Genomic DNA, 22,289 nt, shown 5'->3' with positions numbered 1-22,289 from the left:
AACTTTAGAGATATCATAAACAAGAAGTTATTTAGACAGACACCTCAAAAGACTCCACAGGTCAATTTTGGTTTAGACTGTGAAGTACCTGTCTGAGGACCCCCATAATTTCAAAACAGCTGCTGCATAAGGTGTCAGGAAAAAATCAATATATATTCCTTCATATTATAGTGTACAAGCATAACAGGGAATCCAATTGGATAAGGGGGCCCACCAACAACTAAATTTCAGGAGGTTTCTTTTATGGCTTGGGGGCTATAAAGGCTAAAGAAGATGAAGACAGCTTTATGAGATGGCTTTAAAAAAAGGGGAAGTGAGTCACTAGGAAATATATTTTTACTACTGTTCCAATCTGTCTCACATCTACTCAATACATTTATTTTTCTTGAACCTCACAAAAATCCAGACATCTTTTCCTCCAGGAAAATACCCAGAAGTACTTTACAACAGCTTGATGTCATTAGGATGAAGCCTAAAGACTGAAAGTGACCTAGGCTGGTTTATAATAGGTAAATACCTTGTGTGGCTCTATTCTATTAAAAACATCAAAGAATTTGATATTTGCATCACTGAACTTCCTGTTTGACTCAAGAACCTTCTATGTGACAGCTCAAGAGGAACAAAATTTATTTTAGAGCCCAGATTGCTCAGGGTCTGGTATAATTGACACAGCATTGGCACTTCTGCCAATGTTCTTCACTGTTAACGACCTCCTCAGAGCTGACAGATACCAACAGCTCCTCTTGAATTTACTCAATGTCTTTTCTCAGTTCCTGATGGGGCTAGTTATATTAGGATGCAAAGTGATATTATGGAATAAAACTTCCACTTTGTATCAATGTCTCAAGTGCCTGACTTATTTTTGTATGAAGTCAATCAAATGGAAGAGAAAGGAGCAGTCTCCATTTAGCTGTCTCATGGGAAAATATATTGGCTTCAGATTTAATTGCAGCTCATGTAGACAATTATCTGAGCTCTGTTGACCACTGACGTTTTCTTTATGATGTCTGCGGCATCTTATTTGGGAAAATGACTGGCTCAAACTTATGTCTCAGTGTTTTAAAATGAGAGCCAAGGAGGTTTGTGTGTAATTGTCAGTAAGGATGACTTCACCTGTGCTGCTGCATAGGTCACTGTTGAGAGAGCCATGATACATAGAATATCACCATACAACATCAGAAGGCTTCAACCCATGCAGAATAACATCAGAAGGCTTCAAGCATCTGCTCTTCTTGTTCTTTAACCCAACCTTTTATCCTCCTCATGTTGATGCACTGCCCCTGTGCACCCTCTGTTCCCTTTGGTGGTTGCTCAGTGCCCCTGGGCACTCCATGGCTCTTTGTTTCAATGCTGCTCACCTGTTTTTCACAGCTGTGCCCATTGGGGATGGGGCTCAGCCACAGCCCCACTCCCAGTGACCCCAGACTGTGTCCCTACAACCTGCTGCCCTCCAACAAAAGGAACAGGGCTTCTCAAAGCCACACTCCCTAGTGCTGGTTAAAAGGAGGGGAGGGCATTTTTGTCACCACTGCTGTGCTGATGTGTCATTGCTCGGTACATCCTGATAGCCAGCTCTGAAAGCAGAGGAGCGCTCGAGTGCAGCTGTGATGTGTTTCCAAAGACATGCTGTACCTCTCCATAAGTGACTGTGTTATTGTAAACCCTCATCTCAGGGTACACGTTCTCCAAGTACCACTTAAAGCTCCGGCACTGCAGTCGCTGTCGCAGAGCAATTCGTTCAGAAACGTCTCCAAAGTCAACTCCGGGGTTCTGCAAAGCAGAAAACGAATAAAGAAATCTCACTGCAGTGGCTTTATGGTTGCTATCTTCACTGAAATCAAACTGGAGTTCATTTTGTGTACCAAGCTGTATTTCCCTCCTTTCTTGCTTTTGTTGTAAGCAGCAGCTCATCAAACAGCTGGTGCTGAGTGCAGACAATAAATATTAATGAAAGCCAGTGGAAAAAGGAGCATAAAGAACAAAAGAAACCCCAAAATAAATCAAAATAATAAGAATACAATAAGAATGTTGTTACTTACAGCAGTTCTAAGTGTTTGCAATCAATCCTGAAGCCTTTGTCTTCAGATTCATTTAGAATTTAGGCAGTAATTCTGATCTAAAATATGGCAGCTTGGTCATGCTTACTCCAGTAAGAGATTTGAGTATTCAGTGAAGTAAATGATGTCAGAACAGATCTGTTAAAACTTCAAAGTGAAGCTGCTCAAAAATCATTAAGCTCCACTAAGCATTCATATAGACCAGCATTCAGTTTTTACTAGAACTGCAGCTCATTTGCAGACTTGAGCCATAGAATGCAGTTAAACTCAAAACCTTTATAATTCTACTTCAGAATTTAATTCACATTTAAATACAAATCCCATGAAAGACACAGGCTGGAAGATTCAAGTTAATATGAACAAAGCCAGCCATTTAGAACTGCTGAGTCCTGAGTTAGAGTCTGTTGATTTAAAGTGTTATAAATCATCACAGTTCAACATTAAGACAGTAAGAGTTACCTCATCCAAAAACCTTTTCTGACACTATATTAATCAAATGGACTGAAACTGGGGAGTTTTGCATGAGATCCCTCTGAAGTGCCTTGTGCTTTTCCTCCAGAAGAATATCTGCACATTTTACAGATTGTTTCTAATGCAGGGTTCCAAGACAGCAGCAAATCTTAGCTCAGGGTTTATTAAGATCCCCAACAGATGCCTGGTTTTCAGGAGAGAATACAAGTGTAATACTGAACAGGTTTTCCTATTTGCCACATAAAGGGTTTGCTGTGCTCACTGCTGCTTGCTGATGCACGTTCTGTCAGGAGCCCTCAGTGCAGCATCCATTCAGATGAATGTTAATTTACGTGGTACTTGAGGCTGCGTGGAGGGAGAGCAATCCTCTGAGGCACTCAGTGCAATAAATCATCCAATGTAAGATTCCTTTATCACTAAAATTGTCGAGGAATAAGTCATAAGTGGGGATGTACTAAGTGTTTGGTTAACTGGAATAAAGCTGTGCTGACCTGCTGCTGAAGGTTATGGGAACATGATCTTGCAGGTGTGCCCAAGACCATCTGCTGATCTAGAAAAACATTATGCACACATTCTCAATAACCTGTGAGCTGTGAAAAAGGTGGTGGGAAGAAGAGTTAATGTGGAGAAGCTAAGAATATAAGTTACAAGAGACTTAATTTGAGTCAGTTTAGTGGCATGGGAAAATGCCTGTGTTTTACCTGCCTATTTTCTGCCCTATTTTAAAATGAGGCAACACAGTGCCCTTTTTTGGCAGTGCTGTTTCTGCAGAGCACAAGAGCAGCAAATGAAGCAGCTATGAAAACAAATTGAGCTGTGCTCACCCTCTGTGCCAGCTGCAGCCACCATGGGCAGGTTACAGTGTGATGGCACAGGAATGAGGTGTCCACAGGATTTACTGTGTGGATATATTCTTTTTAACCAGCTAGCAAGGTTTCTAATTCCCCTGCAGAAGGTTTTTGTGATGGCTTATGCCAAAAGTACAGTTCTTCTGTCATCTGTATTGAATAATGTCATGAACACCAACTTTTCTCAGCTTCCTTTTCCTGAGAGCTAATAGGCTGATTTTTATGATGTACATTTCATCAATCAATCAATCAATTTATTTTATGAAAAGGAAATTTTAATGTTCAGTACTTCTGCTGATTTTATGTCTTTTATTGTAGATGTGCCAGGGTTTTTTTAAAAGCTTTGCTATGTAGCTCAGTGCAGAAAACTGCATCAATAAGTAATCTCAGAGAGATTAAAGGAAATCATGTTTTGGCATAAATGCTTATTTAAATATCATCTTTTCTCAGAATTCATTTGCACATGTCATCAAGCAAGCAAATTTACAGAGGTTAGTTTTTCATCTCCTAATTGAAAACTGACCATTTTAGCAAGTGTATTTTATGTGTTCAGACAGGGCCAAAATGCTCATGTATTTTTAATGGACACTGCACTGCCTTCCTCCTACTGTCACAGAAATCTTGTGTGGAAAAAGTGATGCAGTATTGCCTTTTGTTAAGGCAAAATAATTCTCTGCAATTACCTCTTGTGCCAAAAGAAGTCACTAAAAACACATTGCACAGAGTGTCCATATTGAACAGCAGTGAGTGAATTTAGAGCTGTGAAAATATCTGGCATATTCACACATGAAATGGACAAAGAGGAAACATTGCTCCTTTAAAATGTGTATTTTAAAAACTGTAAGGGGAAGGAACAAAAATGAGGTTTCATGTATTAACTAGGAACCAAAGTAGGTGTTTAGGACAGACTAAATCTAGTGAGGCCTTAGACAAGACTCCCATGACTTTGATGAACTCCAGGTCATATCTGAATATTCCCAGACACCTCTGGGTTTGCATATTTTCCTGTTCTGATGGGAACATTCCTGTTCCTATTTCCTTCAGCTCTGGCCAAAACCCCTGCTGTAAGGGTTAACTAAACCATCCTTACCAACAGTGTATGTTACCCCTCAGCTGCTCTCCCTGTGCCCCTTCACATGAATAATTTGGATGCAAACACAGGCAAGGAACACACCAACAGCTAGCTTCCACCTGGCTGGGATATAACAAAACTCTTTTCTTCAAGAATTGTGCTCAGTGCAGATGTAGCACGTGATATACTTACAGAATTAAGTGATAAATGGAACCTACAGTTGATCTAATATTTATATTACATGGATTCCTTGAGGCCCCCACACGCCATCTACAATTCATATGCACAGTGAGAAGCAGAACGTGCCCACATTGCACCTCTCAGCCTGTGGACAATAAAACTATTTAATGTGTGATTCTTTTATTACATACTTTGTTTTTTATGCTGGTGAGGTCTACTGAGTCTCACAATGAATGATGATATTTATTTATGGACATTTCTGTTGTCCCCACTGTTGTAGCATATGAACACCTTAGAGTTTAACGGCGCCCCAAATTAACGACTTCTGGGGGAGCACATAAAGCTGAGACATTTTGCTCTGGTTAAATGATAAATCTGTGTCACTGCATACAACAGTATGCACTGAGTGCAAGACTAAACTTAGACTAAGGCAGCAAGTTCTCCTGGTAGAACTCTCCATACTGAGCATGCCCTTTCCAAAGCTCTTTCCCTGAGCTTTGCCCACTCCGTGCAGCTGTAGCAACACCCTTCACCTGTCACCGTGATATTTCCTGAAAAATCCCTTTACCAGAATTTTTCTCCTGAGAAGATGAGAAGCCTCAGCTTCTCTATGTTTTGCTCCTCTGGAATGTGAGATTGTTTATCCAAACATGTGAATTGTTTTTAATTAATCACCAATCACAGCCAGCTGTGTTGGGACTCTGGTCAGTCACGAGTTTTTACGATCATTCTTGTCTAGCCTTCTGACGTCTATTTTCTCTTTCTTTTGTGTAGTTTTAGTATAAAATTTCTTTTAGTATAATGCATATTATTAATGTATATTATATTTTCTTATTAATATAATGCAATATAATATAACGTAAGATGATATTATATGATATGATAATAAATCAGCCTTCAGAGAACCTGGAGTCAATTCTCATCTCTCACCTCGTCCTGGGGACTCACCACACCGCAACATTCACCTCCAAAAGCTAATTAGGAACAGCTTTGTGTTTCTGCCCGTGTTCAGGCCACAGTGTGGGCTGTACTCACTGCCATGGGGATGTTCCAGGCCATGTAGACGTGGGATTTGAAGTCGTCCATCCAGACCTCGGCGGCACGCAGGGCGTTGCGCTTTGCATAGTAGTCGATGTCGTTGTTGTAGGGCTTCTTGGTGCGCTCGATGTGCGCCACGCGGGAGCAGGGCAGCACCTCCATGCTGCCCCCGCACTGCCACACCTGGGGAGGCACAGAAACCATCTGTCAGAACACAGGACATGCCTCTGGCTGCCCTGAGGATGGCTCGAGACACTGGCAGGGGGCTCAGAGACCTTGGTATGGAGTGAAAGACACCTGTGCCTTCCATCTTAGCCCATGGAAAAAGTTACCAACTTTGTGTGAAGATTTACAAGCCACAAGGGTTTGAGTAGAATGTTAGTGAATTTATCACAGGGTGAAAAAGTAGAATTTTGGGGATTTAAATGGGCGTTCAAGAGGCAAGATGGAGGAATCTGGGCGTGTCCTGTCTTTCTTCTTCTTCCTCTTGTCCTCCATCTTCTGCTGTGATGGTGACACCTCTGGACTGGTTTAAAGTAGAGACAGACTGTCTAACATAGGTGATAGGTACTGGAAAATTATTGTAAATAAAGTACATGTAGTTCTTAGTATAAAAAGATGACACCACCCTGAGGGCGGTCAGTGTGTCTCAACCCGACCTGCTTGACAGACCTCAATGGATCCAAAAAAGAAAGCATTAGATAAGAGAAAATAAACAACCTTGAGAACCAGAGCTGAGGAATCCCGACTTTGAGCGTGGGGCTGGGAAAAAAGACTTTTTAATACCTCAGGAGCTATTCCAGCAACATGAAACGTGAGAAACAGCCATGTGGCTTCTTTTTCCCCTCCAGAGTCAACACAGGTGCTTCTGTACTGTGTGTAGGGTGCTTGCTAGTCAGTTCAAAAGGATCGCTCAATTCTCCCCTTGCTGCACAGGGCAGGTGGGTCTGAGGGGATGCAGATGGCTGCATGAGGTAGATAAGTTTAGAATTCATAAAGAGACAAGTCCTTCACCACAGTATCACTGTTCTTGGGACCATCAGGCAGAGAATAAATTGTGAGGTGGTAATCCCTGCCATGGGTGCTATTTTAATCTAGTGTTACTGAAACTTCTACAAAAATCAGCTGTGTCATCTGGCTGTGTTTGACACATGAATGGGGTATGGAAAGGGCTCTAAGGTCACCCCAGAGCCTTCCCTTCTCCAGACTAAACATCTCTAGCTGTCTCAGACTGTCTCCACAGGAGAGGTGCTCCAGGGCTCTCATCATCTTATCTCTGTGGCCCTGAGCTGATGAAGAGGGCTAAAAGGGGCTGAGTGGAGACTGTGCCACCCAGCCTGCCCAGACACCATGGAACCCACACTGTGCAATTTTCTCCCTGCTGATTGTTTACTGTCTGAACTCCACGGCAGGGGACAATGAGGACTTGTCTCTTTGCATCAGCAAGATCTGGAGTGATGCAGAGTGTGGGAGGCTTATGGATCCAGCTCCCTCAGGTCTGCACCGAGTAGAAAAGTCTGAAAATGAAAGACATTAAAATATAAGCAGTAATCCAGTACTTTCCAAGGTTGCCTTTTACTGAGAATAAAAACACATTTCCATAAAGATGCATTCCAGACCTATACTGGGGCATTCTCCACCTAACCTGCCTTTTCAAGGACAAAGATAAAGTGCTTGGGAAGTGGCAAATAAAATCTCTGCTCTGGCTTTCCTTTTTTTAATACTTTATTAGGCAATAATATTTACTTGCTGCTTTCCAAACAGCTCTGTGGTAAATCACTGGCTACTGAAATTTACATTTGATAAATGGAATACACTGAAAAACACACTGCTCATAAATTTGGACTGACGTGTGCTGAGGGTCCAGTGCAAAGAGAAAGTGCTAAAAAAAAAAAGAAAAGGAATTAATTGTTTTTCACAATCAGAAGGAGAAATGAGCAGTACACTTTAGTACACTGCTATTTGCCCAACCCAACCTGGAAGTCAGCTGTTTAATGCACAGCACATTTTTCTTTCTATTGATATGCTTAATGACCTTGTAACTCTTATTCATGTATTTTGGTACCAAGGGCAAGTACATTATCTGAGTGACAGATTTATTTCCTTTGAATGCCAGTGCTCACACAAACCTGAAAACGAAAAGCTACTAAACTGCAACATTAATGAAAACAGTTTAGCTCATCTGTAAATTCAACACAAACAGTTATTTATCAGTGATAAATTCTCCACAGATGAAATCCACAGGGAGCACAGACACCTGGCTTTGAAGGAAGCACAATAAAAAAGGCAGCAGCAGCCTCAGGCCAGATAACTCTCACTCTGTCTGATCCTGGTGCTCAGCCCTCAGTAGGGGTCTGCCTGTGGTGTGACTGCCCCATCCATAATCCCTGGGACTTCTTTCTCCTGACAATCACTTCTTCCCTTTCCCCTCAGCCTGATTTTGGTCTTTAAAGAGCCAACATCTGCTGAAGAGGAGGAAAGAAGGAAGGAAATAGCCAGAAAATACTCAAGGAAATTTTTCTTCTTTATAAGATGCTGAAATTTACCCCAGAATATGTAACTTTTAACACCACCGGGAGATGTTTCCCTGGATAGGAATGGTATTTCCAATCCCAGAGAAAGAGACCTGGATGTAGAGCACAGGGGCTAGGAGTCAGATATCTGTGTATCACCCGGTGAACATCATCGTGCCACCATTTCTCCACATCCCAGACAAATGTCACAGCTCCTCAGCTGTGGGAATTTCCTTCCAGGCCAGACAAGGTCTCCTGTTTCACTTCATGAGGATCAGGTGCTGGTCAGTGGAGCACAGACATGACTCAGTATCCTCACATCCTTTCAGCACATGGCTAAGCACAGGGTGAAGATTTTGTCCCCTTCCAGCCCAAAAATTACTTAAACTTACACTAAATAGGAGAGTTTCTGTAGTAGAATCAAACATGTACATCCAAAACTGGGCAAGATCCCAGCAGCTGAGAGCCATCATGTGAGATTTGGATAAATACTCAAGACTTGTGCTTGAAGGAGGAGGATGAGATGTTCAGCTCACCTTCTCCTCTCTGGACACAGAGTTGAAAGGCAGAAAACCATTCCCTGTCTGCTTCTAACAAAAGGTGAAAAAATGAGAAAACTTTTGCTGTATGAGAGAGGTGAGTCAGCAGCTGATCCTGAACAGTTGATTCCCATCCTCTTTTCATTCTCAAAACTGCACTTAATGACCCATTTTAACAGTAGCAGACAACACATTTCCTTCCACATCAAACTATGAAATTATGCCAGGAAATAATTACATGCCTCTGTAAAACATTTATCAAGCAGGGTCCTTAAAGAACCTTACTGGGGGAAGCAAACTGTTTCTAACTGTGAACATAAAATGATGCCCAAGGCCCTCCAAAGAGACACATTCCAGGCAATCAGAGAAAACTGCCTTCTGTGTCTGTGCCTCATCTTCTGGGATAACAACACATTTCCAGCCCAAGTTATTCCTCTCATATGGAGCTGCCAACAGTAAATGTGCGCCTCAAGGTTCATTTACTGAACTGGTGGAAGGGTTACAGTCCTTGAGCTGCTGCCCACAAGGCTGCACATCGCTGAAAATCCCACTCTGCCTTCTTTTCCCCCATGCAGGGGCAAATCCCTGAGAGCAATTTTGGGGTTTTTTGGCTTCACAGCATGTACTCATCAAACCTCTGCAGTGGGGCAACAGCCCAGGCTCCATGGAAGGCCAGGAACAGCAGCAAAGCAAGATGTGTTCTCCTTGACTGGTGCAGCTGAGCAGCCCAGGGACTCAGCTTTGCCTCTGTGAGCATCTCACTGTGCAACATTTTAAGACATGATCAAGTAATTCCAAGAGACACTCAATTTATTTGCTAATTGTAGCTAATTTCTAATTTCAGCACCGCTCTTTAGGCTGCTATAAACAAAATTGATGGCAATTTAAATGTTACCATAGCCGTGTTACCTTAGCATTTTTACTGCTAATTATCTCAATCAACTTTTCTATAAACAGACATATTAAGTATTGAGAAGAACAAGTACCCCCATCAGGAGTAAATTACAAACTGAGTGATTATGTTTGTGGCTTGCACTATAATGATTTACTGACACCAATTATCAGCTATTCCTGTACACCTGAGGTGTGGCTGTCCTACAGGAAAATGTTTATTTATGCAGCAGCCAGCTGGACATCACATTTTATGCATCAGAGAAAATCTGAGATGAGGCCATGTCTTGTCTACCATGGCCTCAATTGTGCATCAGCAAAGCTCTCTGAAAGCAGGCTGGGGACATTATTTAGAAAGGCTAATAAAGTGCCAAGCTTTAATTCTTGCCAAACAAGAAGAAATTTTCCAAGGAAATGCATTTTCCCACAAGTACTTTCTGCTGAAGATTGAAATCATCTTTATCAGGATTTAAAAAAATTAAAGTTTAAAAGGGTTAAACAAGCCTGGCCACCACTAAGTAGGAAGTAGAGCTGGGCTAATCAATTCCTAAATCTTGGCAATATACATAGAGAGAACATTGCTGATGTGTTCTCCTGACCTGCAGGTGAGACCTGCTTCCAACAGCATCATGTCCTGCAGAGCGAATGTCAGAGCTCAGAAATACCCTGGGATTTAATATTTGCCATTTTTAGCATTTTAAATATTATTCCTGGGATTTAATATTTGCCATTGGCAAGAGAGAAGCTGCAGCTCCCAAGAGGCTCTTGCTAATTAAAGGGAGGGCTCTTCCCTCTCTGTGGACTTGGTGCTCTGTAAATTGAATATCACATTATTGTGTACACTGGAGTGACTGCACAGGGCTATTTAATTTGGTACAGATGATCTCACCATAAGAAAAAACAATAGGTAAAAATAAAAATGGCTTCAGTACGAAGAAAAAGCTGGGGAGACAGTTTTAACTTTGAAAACCTACACTGGAAATAAAGATTGTGGTCCTTAAGAACTTTGTGCCTTGCTGTGAATTTTGCAGCTTAAACACCCTGGTGCTCAGTCAGAGAGCAGAGGGAGCTCTGCACTTATCCTCCAATCCTTAAGGGATGTGCCAACTCTTCTAGTGCCCACACTAGAACCCAAAAATTAATAGGAATATTGCACACTTAATGTTATTGCATCTCTGATATTGACAATTTATGTAGCTCACTGAAAACTGATCTTTCACAGTAATTTACAGCCTGACATTTTCTTGTTTTCTAATGGAATCTTATAGATATTCTCTCCTGCATGTATTCTCAGAGCTGCCTAGAGAGTCATATTTAATCAGCTGTGCTAGATAAAGTGCTGTCTCTCTGTTTTTCACTTCACATAGGAAGCTGTTAGAGACTGGGGAGCTGTCATAATCAAACACATCATATGGAAAAATTAATCACATGCTCCCGTTTTGTTCATCAACTGCATTTTTATCACCATCTTTAAAGGCAGCCATAATTATGTTTAAAAAAGTCCCAACTGTCACTTCTCAAAATAGCCTGTGCTAGTTAATGTGCACTTCTAGAGCAAAAATCCTTCCACACTGGGACAAACCAGCTCACATCAGGGAGACTTTCAGCTGCCAAAAAGAGATTGAACAAAGGAAGAAATCACATCTCAAGATCCACAGATCTTTGTTTTGTCAGAAGTTTCAGGATAAACTTCTGACCTGTGCTTTCAAATTACAGGACCCACAAGGGTCCTTGGTTTACTGATCCTGACATTGACCCGGTGACAATCCCTCCTTTTTGCTCTCAACTCCTGCTCAAAGCAGTAAGCAGATAATCTGCTCACAGCAGATGTAGAGGGAGTGTGACAAAACCTCAAATTTGAAAGCTAATTCTCTTATTAGGAGTTTTCTTACCCTGCATGTGTCAATGCCCATCCTCTACTCCTGCCCTGGAAGGCTGGAAACACAGAGCAGTGTTTTTGCACTAATGATTTTTGGAGGGTTGCATTTCGCCTGGGGCTCTCCTCATGGTTTTTTCCTGGCTCAAACAGCAAAAACTTAATTGGAAGAGAGAAGAAGAGATATGAAGTATAGAGAAGTGCAGCCATACAAGTCTTTAGGATATGTCTGGCTCTAGTATTACTGCTTCATGATTATTATTTTTATCAGTATTTCAGTTGTCCCAATGAGGAATACTTGGAAGCTGCTGCTTTTCCCACAACTATCACAATAGAGCTCAAGAGTGTGCTGTAAGATTCTCCTGCAGAGTCATTTAAAGTGAATTTCATGGCAGACTCAGAATGATACCTTTTCTTTATAGAAAAGAAAAAGAATTTTTTCACAGGCTCTTGATTAGCCTTTAAAATTTGTTAGAATTTTTTTGAGTTTGACCTCTCAGCTTTGATCCCTTGGGGTTTTCTGATATTTACAGATGATTTGCTTGCAGAAAAAAAAAGGCAGTGGAGCAATAACATTCTTGCAATGAGACACTCAACACATGCATGTTTTATATTTGTCTGGTGGCTTTTCAGTAGCAAATTTAGAGACTGTCCTTCACATGTTTCTTAGAGGTTACACAGAACCTCAAGCCAGTTAAGATCTCAGATGTGACAACAGAGAGAAGATAAAACCCTTCTGTTAACCCTCTTACAGAGGCAAACAGATAAGCAAGAAGAAATTGAAACATGTTCTAGAGAAACTCACACTCAGCAACTGCTATCTTGCTGTAAAGATAAACTTTGTGTGTAAAGAACCAGGGCTGATAAATTAATAGACTGGCTGCTGTGTGAGGGAGGAGATAGGATTTAAAATGATATTAAAAATGCCCCATATGCTTTAAGCACTAATCCCATCTCCATAAACCCACATTTTGCACAACTTTTACAAAGGGTAATGCACATTAGAAAAGAGCATGTGTGGGGAAGAAGAAAATCTCTCTGCTAAAAGGAAAATTCCAGACTCTCTGAAGTACCCTGTGGTGGAGGATGGAAATTCAAAACCCATTCAAGGCAAGAAGAGCAGCCTGACCCTGCACAGGCAGGACTCCCTGTGCCATGCTGGGCTTTACACACAGACTTCACATGGCAAAGAATAAAATATCCCAAGCTCCAAAAGGTGGTGGTGGGTCAGGAATCTTTGTTTCCTGCTGGGGAAGTTCAGTCAGTGCAGAGATTCTGGACAAGCTCCCCCTGCTCCAATTTCCCTGACATCCCTGCTCAGGGTCTGGCAGGCAAGCAAACACTGAGGAATGGGAGAAGGGAGAAAGGACAGCCAAAGAGCAAGGCTTTCATGTGCAAAGGCTTGTTTTTCTTAGCAAATTAATGAATGTTGGCACCTCAAAATGCTCCAGGAGATATTAACAACTCCTACCACATAAATGACAGGCGTAGGAAAGAGATTGCTTTGAGGCAAACCCCCAAACTTCATAGACTACAGATAATAACTCCATTTTCTCTGAATTCTCCTCAAGTCTAAAAGAAGCTGCAGATTTCTTCTGGTCTAGTACCATCCATATATGTTGTGTTTTGCAAGCACAAATCATTTTTCCTCTATAAAGTAAATGAAATTTGGTATCTCTAATGTAGTTTGCTAATTGTCCCAGGCAGATGCTTCTCATAATGCATTCCTTCAGAATGCATTTGATGAGAATAATTTTCTGCTTTCTTACAAATTTACTCAACTTTTTTCCCCAAATCAATAGAATCACTGTCAGTCATTTCTGTAAATATGCCAGCGCAGATCCTGTTTGTACTATAACTGTTGAAATTCAGCAAATTTGCCTTGGAAAAATAAAATCTATATGGGATATATGAAACAGCAATAACAACCAGCCTGTTATTCTTGTTCCTCACATCCCCTTCATGAGATTGCTTTAGGTTTTTTCTCCTCACTTATCCCAAAAGACCATAGAGAAAATCTCCCTCTAAGTTCAAACCCCAGCAAGGGATAAAGTCTTATGTACACTAAGCTTACATGAGGAAATCTGCAGCTGAGCTCCTGCAACATTTAAGTTCTTAGGAAAATACCCCTTTTTGCCAGACAGGGCTTTATTAACCTGCACCAAAGCACCAGGCAATGCTGGCTGCTCAGCTCAGCAGCTGGAACACAGGAACAGGACACACTCACTGCCACAGAAAATGCCCAAAATTAGATAAACTGAGCATGGCAGCAATCTCCAAACCACATTTAATCTCTGGCAGATGCCAGGGAAAGATCAGCAAGAATACCTTAGGTCAGAGTAGGGATGCCTTGCTTGACATAGAGGTGCTCACATGGCCACAGAAATCTCTTGAAGAGCACAAAATTAACCCTGCAACAGCATCTCCCTTCAACTGTCACCTAAGCTAAGCCAGAAGGAAAATAATAAATAAAGTTGCTAAACTTTTTCTTTTTTCCACCAAAGTGAGTTCTCAACGTTCTTGTGCCAGTAGTTCACACTTCCAGCCTTTTGCTAATGAAATAATACTTACTGTGTGCTCAGCCTCCAGTAAGGAGGCTGAAAAATGATAAAATGCTTCCTGACATTTTAGCTGAGACCACAGGGAGGAAGAATAAAGAGTGGGATTTATTGATGCTTCAATTAGAATAAAGTCATTCTTGAATGAGAAAATATTGAAACAGACTGACTAATGAAGTGATCACAAAGGGTCTTTTCAAAGGACCCTAAGTGGAGTCATCCTCATTTGTTTTCTCTTTCCACAGCAGACCCTTAAATGATCTTTGCATATTGTCTACACTAAATCCTGCAGGGTTGCTATTTCATTTTAAAGAAAAAAGCTTTTAGGCTGCAAGGGATTCATTCAGTGAGAGCTATTATGCTTATTGTGGCTTTGCTGCAGAGCCAAGGGATTTGCTATATGCTCATTAGATCCTGCTTTGTTCCAAAACAATTTTTTATGATGCAAATTTCAGCATGCTGATCTACTTAAAATAACATTTTCCAAAAAAAAGGAAAAAAAAAAAAAAAGAAAAAAGAAAAAAAATGCTATTAAAGTAAAAGCTTCTTCCAAGGCAGGAACACTACAAATTCAGATTAATTACTAATGTTTTAGACCATGAAAACATCTGATGTCTCAGCTTAAATTCAGCTTTGAACATGGTCACAAGAAGTCTCAAGAACTTGGTGTTAGGGGCACACAGCAGTGCCATGGGTGGTCACACAGAGCTCAGAGGCCACACTATGAGGCCATCACAGATGAAGAACATTTGTCACCTGGCTGCTTGGTGGCTGAAGCACAAAAGGTTTGATTTGTTCAAGCCTTGGCACCTGAGGCATGCACCAGCAGAGATGTTCACTCACAAGGTGAGAGCTGGGAGTTCTCCACAGCCCTGCTCCATTATCATCTCCAGGGCAGTGCTGACACAAAAAAAAGGAAAGAAAGCAAAGCAAAAATGGGAAAAAATGGCAGAAAAATGTCAGGACCCACTGTCCTCAGGCTGGATGTGTGGCAGTCAGGGAGCTGTGGCAGTTTCCATCTCTTTAAACTCACCTGAGGATGGAGGGGCACTCCTGTTTTTCAAAGCATTAATTCCACATTGTTCCTCCTCTGCGACCTTCCGGCAGGAGCAGTTGTAGGAACACAACCATGAATATTATCATCCAGGAGGTCTACCTGATAGCTCATCCTTAATAGCTCCATAAATCTTGCTAGGTCTTGGTGCTGTAGGTGTACAGCAGAGATAATCCTGCTCTAAGGAATTGTGTGAACTCATCCCTCACCTGCACAGAGCCCAGCCAGGCTGGTGACACCACATTAAAGCATTCTGTGCCCTGAACAGCAGAAATCAAACTGGGATTTATGCTGAAAACCGATCTCCAGAGGAAAATTAGTAAATATCTGAGGTGGGCAATAAGAAAAATATCAGTTAGTATGGAAGTACTGACAAATCATTTCAGTAATTCCAGGCAGCCCTTCCCACACTCCCATTCTGAATTAGATCAGCAAACTAAACATGCAATTTATACTTAAAAAACTCACAAATCATCACCTGCTCATAATGGACAAGTTCAGCTAGAGCACCTGCTTACTGAAATAACACACAATTACTGAATTCAGCTGATGTCCTGTTTTATACAGTTAAGTGCCAAATCCTTAATAAACATTAGATGCAGATGTGTGTGAGCATGGCTTTCACTGGGAATGCTTATTTACTTGGGATAACAAACCCATGATTAATATTCCCCTCCCAGAGCAATGGGAAAGTGCCAGAGGAGGGGCAATGCCCACAAAGGACTGGAACAGGATATTTGAAACTTACCTGAAACTTGTAAAATGCCTCTGCCTACACTGCACTCTCACCCAGGCCCCAGCAGCCTTGGCAGCTCCCTGAGCTGCAAGAAGAACGTGAGAAAATGCAAAAACCCCCTCTGGTGAGTCTGTTACAACATGCTTTGACTTTACTTTCCTGACTATCAGACAGCAGATGTCTGGAGTGGTTTTTGGATACCTCAGAGAAAACTCAAAATGGCACAGAAAAGGAACTTTTAGAGAAGAAAGTGCCATTATATCCCAGTGATTCACTCTGCTTAAATGCTTTATTGCTGCTATTAATGGGCAGATATTAACATTAATCATAGGCTGTGAAATGAGTGACAAACGAAGCTATTTTGTACATCATCCAAAGAGCTGCTAAGGGGATGCAATTTGGGTAAAACACAAAGGAAAAAGGCTGTTTGTGATTTTGATGGACAGCTCCCTAAAGAATCTCCAAATTCCAGGACTGCAAAGTGGGCTGTCAGGTTTGTAGATTTGTTGCCTCTCCAGGGAAATTTGAAGTGAGGTGTATCACCAGCCACAGCCTTTTACTGGTTCTTGTAACTTCATTTCTTCAAGATCAGTTACTCCATTTACAAAGATTTAGATTAGGGTTTGCTTCAGCTGACAAATTGTTTTGTTTGGTGGATTTGCTTTTTGATTGTGTGTTGTATAATGAAACCAACAGAAGTTTATCAATGGTGACATAAAAAAGACTTTGCTAGGCATGTTTTTATTCTTTAAGGTACCTAGGCCACATTCCATCCAGCATAAGGATGTGAAAGTACACACACACATTTGGCAGGATTTTTCCCAAGAGTTAGAAGTGTCCTCACAATTGAACTCTGCAAATATTAGCTTCAGCTTATTGGGAAGATAGTGTCCCATATTATAAAAGTGCTGAGCAAATAAGGGATGTTCTTTGTTTGCAAGAGATTTCTAGAAGTTAAATAGATAGAGATACAGATATGGTTTCAAAGTGAACCAAAATGGTGCTTGACATTTCAAGGTGTTTGACAACTCAAAGTATGGAATGAAAGTTCATTTCAGATCCAGCAAAATATTTTTTTTTCAACAATATCTGAAAATAACCTTTTTGAGGATGTAATATAATGGCTTCTCCTTTCTCAACACATGCACTTAGAGACACTTCCTTGCCAAATCTATATTCTTTCTCAGATAAATTATTTGGCAAATTAATGTCCCATTATAGACAAAAAAAATCATTAGTTCATTACAAAGAAGGCATTAACATTTACCTTTTGCCTTTTCACAGCTTCCCTAATTAAGTAATTTATCACAATTCTTCACTTGTATCAGCACAAAACTTACCCTAAAAGCATGTCAGTTGTGACCAGAAAAATTCTGCATTAGAATAAATTCAGAGCTTACATGGTGACCCACAGCACTTTATGTTCCCAGTCACTGCCTGTACTTTTACATCAGAATATGTACTTCAGCTTGGCTAAAATAAATGACTAAAAAACCCGTCCTCTGTTACTCCAGTAATTTTTTGTTTCTGTAGAATGGCAGTAATCTTTAAATGCTACTTTGCTTCATTAAAGCCTGAATTTCCAAGAACTGAAAGAGAGAGTGCCACAGGGTTAAGTAATTCTTTCATCACATGGCTGATGTGTTTTATCCCTGCTGGGTCACAAGTCCTCTTCATTTACTGAGCTCCAGGTTTCATCCAGCTATTTATTTGTGGAGCCTTTGTTGTAAACATTCTAAGCTGCCAAAGAAATTATCAAGAGTCTTTCTTATTCAACCTAAATACAATTCTGTCAGAAAAAAAAAAAAAAAAGGTTTTCTGGTAAAATGGGATGGATGATAAAAAATAACCAAACCAACAGAACAATCACAGGGGCTGCATTGCTTTGCCTATCATCTATAAGAAAATCTGAAAAAAAATATAGCTTTACATCATTTTTATGAAGGTACATTTCTGGACTTGCAGTTCATTTAATTTTGCCCTGGAGCACGTTTGCTGTGAGTAACATGGAATACAAGCCACTTGTTTGTCCTCTTGTCTCTAAATAATCTCTTTTCATCTTCTCAGAGTCAGGCTGTCACAAGCAGCTAATACCTCTACAGAGATAAAATAAGACAAAAGCAATAACCACAGTCAGGGCCCCTGGGGATTTCTTCACCAGCTCTAACTACAGTGTCCACTCCATCAAAATCCTGCCTCGTTGCCCTGTGTCAATGTTTACATGCTCTGCTGCTTCTACCACTTGTGTTTTCAGAGGGATTCCAGCCTTATCACTGCTCTGTCAGCTGATGGCAACAACTCTTTCCTTCCCCATTTCCCTGTCTCTGTCACCTGCTGCCAACCAGCTCAGTAACAGCTCCTGCTCTGACCGAACTGTGCTGAGCAAAAATGCCATTTTCACATGAAGGATGCTGTGTTTAAAGGAGTAATTCAAGTACCCTGAGGCACAGGACACAAAGCCCTTTCTGCTGCTTTCTTTGTGTGCTGCATCCCATTGCTCAGACTAAACTGGAGGTTGGGTGGTTTATTTTGGCTGGGCCAAGTAAAGACCTGATCCCAGAGGTGTTTGTGCCAGTCCTGGGTCATTCCCCCTGCCTTCCATGTTCCCCCATCCCTGCTGCTTGAGCTGGCTGTGCAAAGGCTCCAGAAGTTGGGGAAATTATAATTCAAGATGATACAGTCTAGTTTAAACACAATATATTAATATATAATAGTAATCTATATATATCATATGTTATATATATAATATATAACATATATAATATAGGTGATGATACGGTCTAGTTTAAACACATAATATATAATATATAATATATAATATATAATATATAATACATTATATATTATATGTTATATATTATATATTATAATATATTGCACCATTTTGACATTTTTGGGAAGGCTAAGCAAGCAGCTGAGGTTTAGGCAAATGGTAATCTCTGTTTCAGAATGAAGATGAAGAGGAGATAATATTTCTGGTAGCTTGGCTGGAAACAAAATAAAATACCCAACTGTAATTTATGCTGGCATGGACCTGTTAAAGGGTAAATTTCAATTTTTTAAAAGAGGATTACTGTGGCTGTTAATGTGGCAGCAGTTATGGAAGCCTATTCAGATGCATTTTGAATTTATCCAGGAACATTTTGTCCTCTGAAAGATGGACACAGACAGAAATAAATATTTCCTTCCATCTGCCATAGAAAAAAAAAAGAATATACAAAAAGGGAATATCTTATTCAAAGTAAAATCTGAACCTACAACAGAGCTAGAAAAAATGAGCTCAGGTTTCCCAATTTTTGAAAATCTTTAGCCAAAAAATTATCCTAACACAGCCAGCTGTGGTGAGTCTCTGGAACAGGCAGAGAGCTGTTATTCATTAGCAGAACTCTGCAGGATTTCTGGCTAGAAAACATCAGTTCTGCTCAGTATTTCAAAATTAGTGTTCAGCCCAGTCTTTCTCACCTTCCTTGGTTTGAAGGGAAATCCCCCCTGGTGCTCTGGCAGGAGCTGGGCAGCCCCAGGTGAGCCAGGCCAGGGCCCAGGGAATTCTCAGCATTTCCAGGAATTTCCAGAGTGCCCAGAGCTGCTCATGGAGCGCCCAAAGCAGCAGTCAGGCAGCACCAGAACGCTCTGCAGGTAAACCTGAACCATGTCTGCACTTGCAAAGTGCTCAAACTTGCTTAAACTTGCTCAAACAGACAAGAAAAAGTCCTTGTCTTCCTCTGACAAATTAAGTGTATTTACTACTCTTCCTCCTAAATAGCAGAAGTGTGTTTTTTAACCTCAAAAATGTGCAATACTGTGAGATGTAAAATGCCCAATCTATTTTCTGAGAGAAGGCCAAGAGACAGTTTAATAAGCAGCTGCATGGGAAGAAATTCCTGCTTGTCGCTCTTTTATGTAGCAGAAGAAGATGTAATGAAATCTAATAATTGGTAGATCATGCTATAATTGGTAGATCATGCTAGAGAAATTCTGACTTCAGAATAAATTGAAGCTTTTTAAACAACAAAGATAATTATAAATTGAACAGCTTGCTGACCCAGTGTGGCAAATTCTCTGCTACTTTGAGGGTTTTTGCAGTCAGAGTAGGCATCTTCTAAAACTTACCAAAAACCTCAAACAGAAATGAGGGCTCTCTGCAAGCTGCTGGGTCAGGACCTTGGCCCTTCATTAGCCAGTTTAATTAAAGAAGCCTGATGGAAATTGGGGAATTTTACCTTGTACATCAAATTCACAGAGTATCAGGAAGGAAGAAAATATCACAGTTCAAAAGGAAAGCCATCAACGGGCAAACTTTGCTTTTCCAATATTTATAAATTATACAAAACTTTTTTGTAATAAAAATTAATCAGGCAAGCTTCCTAGCCTGGGCTAAACTCAGCCTAATGATCCTTTGATGTAGAATTAGAATTTCTTCAAACAATATTTTTTTCCTCAAATTTCTCACACTACAATTATTGTAGTTACAGGGCAAGAGATATAGGTAGAGATTAACAAGCTGAAAAATAATGAATGCACAGTGCATCAATTTCTGGTAATCCAAGATACAAAAGAACAATCTCTTCCTCTGCTTGTCATGTCTAAAAATGTGCAGCAAGCCAAAAGTTATCAAGCAGAACACACTTACTGCACCTGTGAGTGGTACAGTCATGGTTTTATATTAATAAACATGCCTTTTATTAATAAACTCAAGAGTAGGCAGCAAATAACAGCTACTACCAAACAGGAGTAACCATGGCCAGGGCTGAGCTTGCTGTGTGACAACAGCTCACAAACAAATGCCCTGTAAATGTCTCTCTCTGGTAGAAAGCGGAAACTTTATTTTGAAGCTGGCCTTTGGGACAGTAATTACATGATGCTAGGTTAAATGTGAAGTAAAAAAAGCGAGCAGCAGAGTTAGTGGTGTGGTGAGGGGCTCCCAAACCCCCCTGTATGAGCAGCAAAGGCACCTCCAGCCTGCCAGGGTGACTGCTCAGGACTCCAGGGACCCTGAGGTGTCCCTGCAGGGCAAACCCAAGGCAGATGGCAGGAGATGTAAAAAGCCCAATCTATTTTCTGAGAGAAGGCCAAGAGACAGTTTAATAAGCAGCTGCATGGGAAGAAATTCCTGCTTGTCGCTCTGTAATGTTGCAGAAGAAGACGTAATGAAATCTGTATCCCTGTGTGGATTATCTCAACCTGGACCTTACTTCCAAAATGCTCTCCATTTTTAACCCTTAGATTGCCCTTTGCCTGCCTACATAAGGAAAACGTGCAAAGAGAAACTTTTTCTATGCTTTGAGATCATTAGGAAGTGATGCTTGGCTGCTGCTGCAGCATGGCCTCACTGAGGGCAGGAAAGCAATTTGCAATTGCCTGTAGTTCCAGATCCAGCCAAGCACTTGACTGCTTGCCTAACTGCACAGCTCTGTGTTATTCCATTGACTAGAGCAGGACCACTCACACAGTTAAAATTAAATGCCTGGTTAAGTGCCTTGTAGGTTTTTGGCTTGTTAACAATTCACAGCCAATACCTCAACCTGCTTAGGCTGTCTCTCCTTCTCACTGCAGTGCTCCTCTGGAGTTTAAAAGCTCCTTTTAACTCCAAATCGAACGAGTAAATGTGCTCCTGAAAACACCCCTGAGAAGATCTACTGAAGAACCTGCTATCTTTCCAACTTATGTAATTTTTTATAACAGATCTGTACATCACACTTATCTCATTAGCAGTCATCTAGTCATCTCCTCAGGCAGCACATACAGTGTGGGTGGGTTTTCCTTTTTTTGGTTTACCTAGGAAGTCTTGCTGTCTCTAATTCTCCATGAATCTCATGAATTGCCACTGAAATCTTTATAGCTACAGTAGCCTGGGATGTAATGCTCTAAACCAATTTTATACCCAATAAAACAATTTAATACCTAATAAACTTTATGAAGAAAGTGGCACATTTCTAAGTAGCACCTCTTGCTAATGAAATCAAGCCAAAGATGCTTGAGGGAGAAAAGCTCCATATCTGTGGGTAGCAGCCACAGACATGGATTCGTGATGACAATCAGGACATCAGAGAGCCCCCAAATCCACTGGTACAATCTGATTACCCAGCCAGATTTGGCAAAGCTGGACCAACAGTTCATCAGAGAAGAATTACTAATTGTTGTCACAACAGGCGCAACCCCCTGAAGGGTTCAGGTATGGAGGGAGAGTCAAAATGCACCAAATCCAGTGAGGGGGCAAGGAGATCTCCTGCCTCTGTCCCACTGCCAGGTTTTACTTTGGCTGAACTTCCCAAAGGCACAGGCTTGGCTCCCCAGAACAGCAAGGCTGGGAAAGGCACAGAAAGTCTCTCACTCTCCTGGTTCAGCTAAAGAAAGTGCCTGAAACCCATCACAGATGGAAAAAAATGAGAGTTAATCTTGCAAGAACTTTCTGGAGCACTCACATATTGACTACCAAAATTCTGGGAAGAGATGATT

The 22,289-nt window shown here is 40.9% G+C and overlaps 1 protein-coding gene across 1 annotated transcript in view; it reads right to left on the bottom strand.

Annotated features, from left to right (window-relative positions):
• Positions 1–22,289, bottom strand: part of GALNT9 (polypeptide N-acetylgalactosaminyltransferase 9) — a 128,627-nt gene that overhangs the window by 11,634 nt on the left and 94,704 nt on the right. Inside the window, exons 7-8 of the mRNA XM_054288749.1 lie at positions 5,664–5,849; positions 1,633–1,770 (exon numbers count right to left, since the gene is read on the bottom strand). Coding sequence (XP_054144724.1) covers positions 1,633–1,770; positions 5,664–5,849 — 324 coding nt within the window. The remainder of the gene's footprint in view (positions 1–1,632; positions 1,771–5,663; positions 5,850–22,289) is intronic.

The sequence above is a fragment of the Melozone crissalis genome, unplaced genomic scaffold (genome assembly GCF_028551555.1).
Source record: "Melozone crissalis strain CALT ecotype California unplaced genomic scaffold, PUWL_Pcris_2 ptg000063l_1, whole genome shotgun sequence".
Taxonomy (NCBI): Eukaryota; Metazoa; Chordata; class Aves; order Passeriformes; family Passerellidae; genus Melozone; species Melozone crissalis.
Note: the sequence above shows the minus strand (reverse complement) of the source record. Positions and strands in the feature narration are given on the sequence as shown.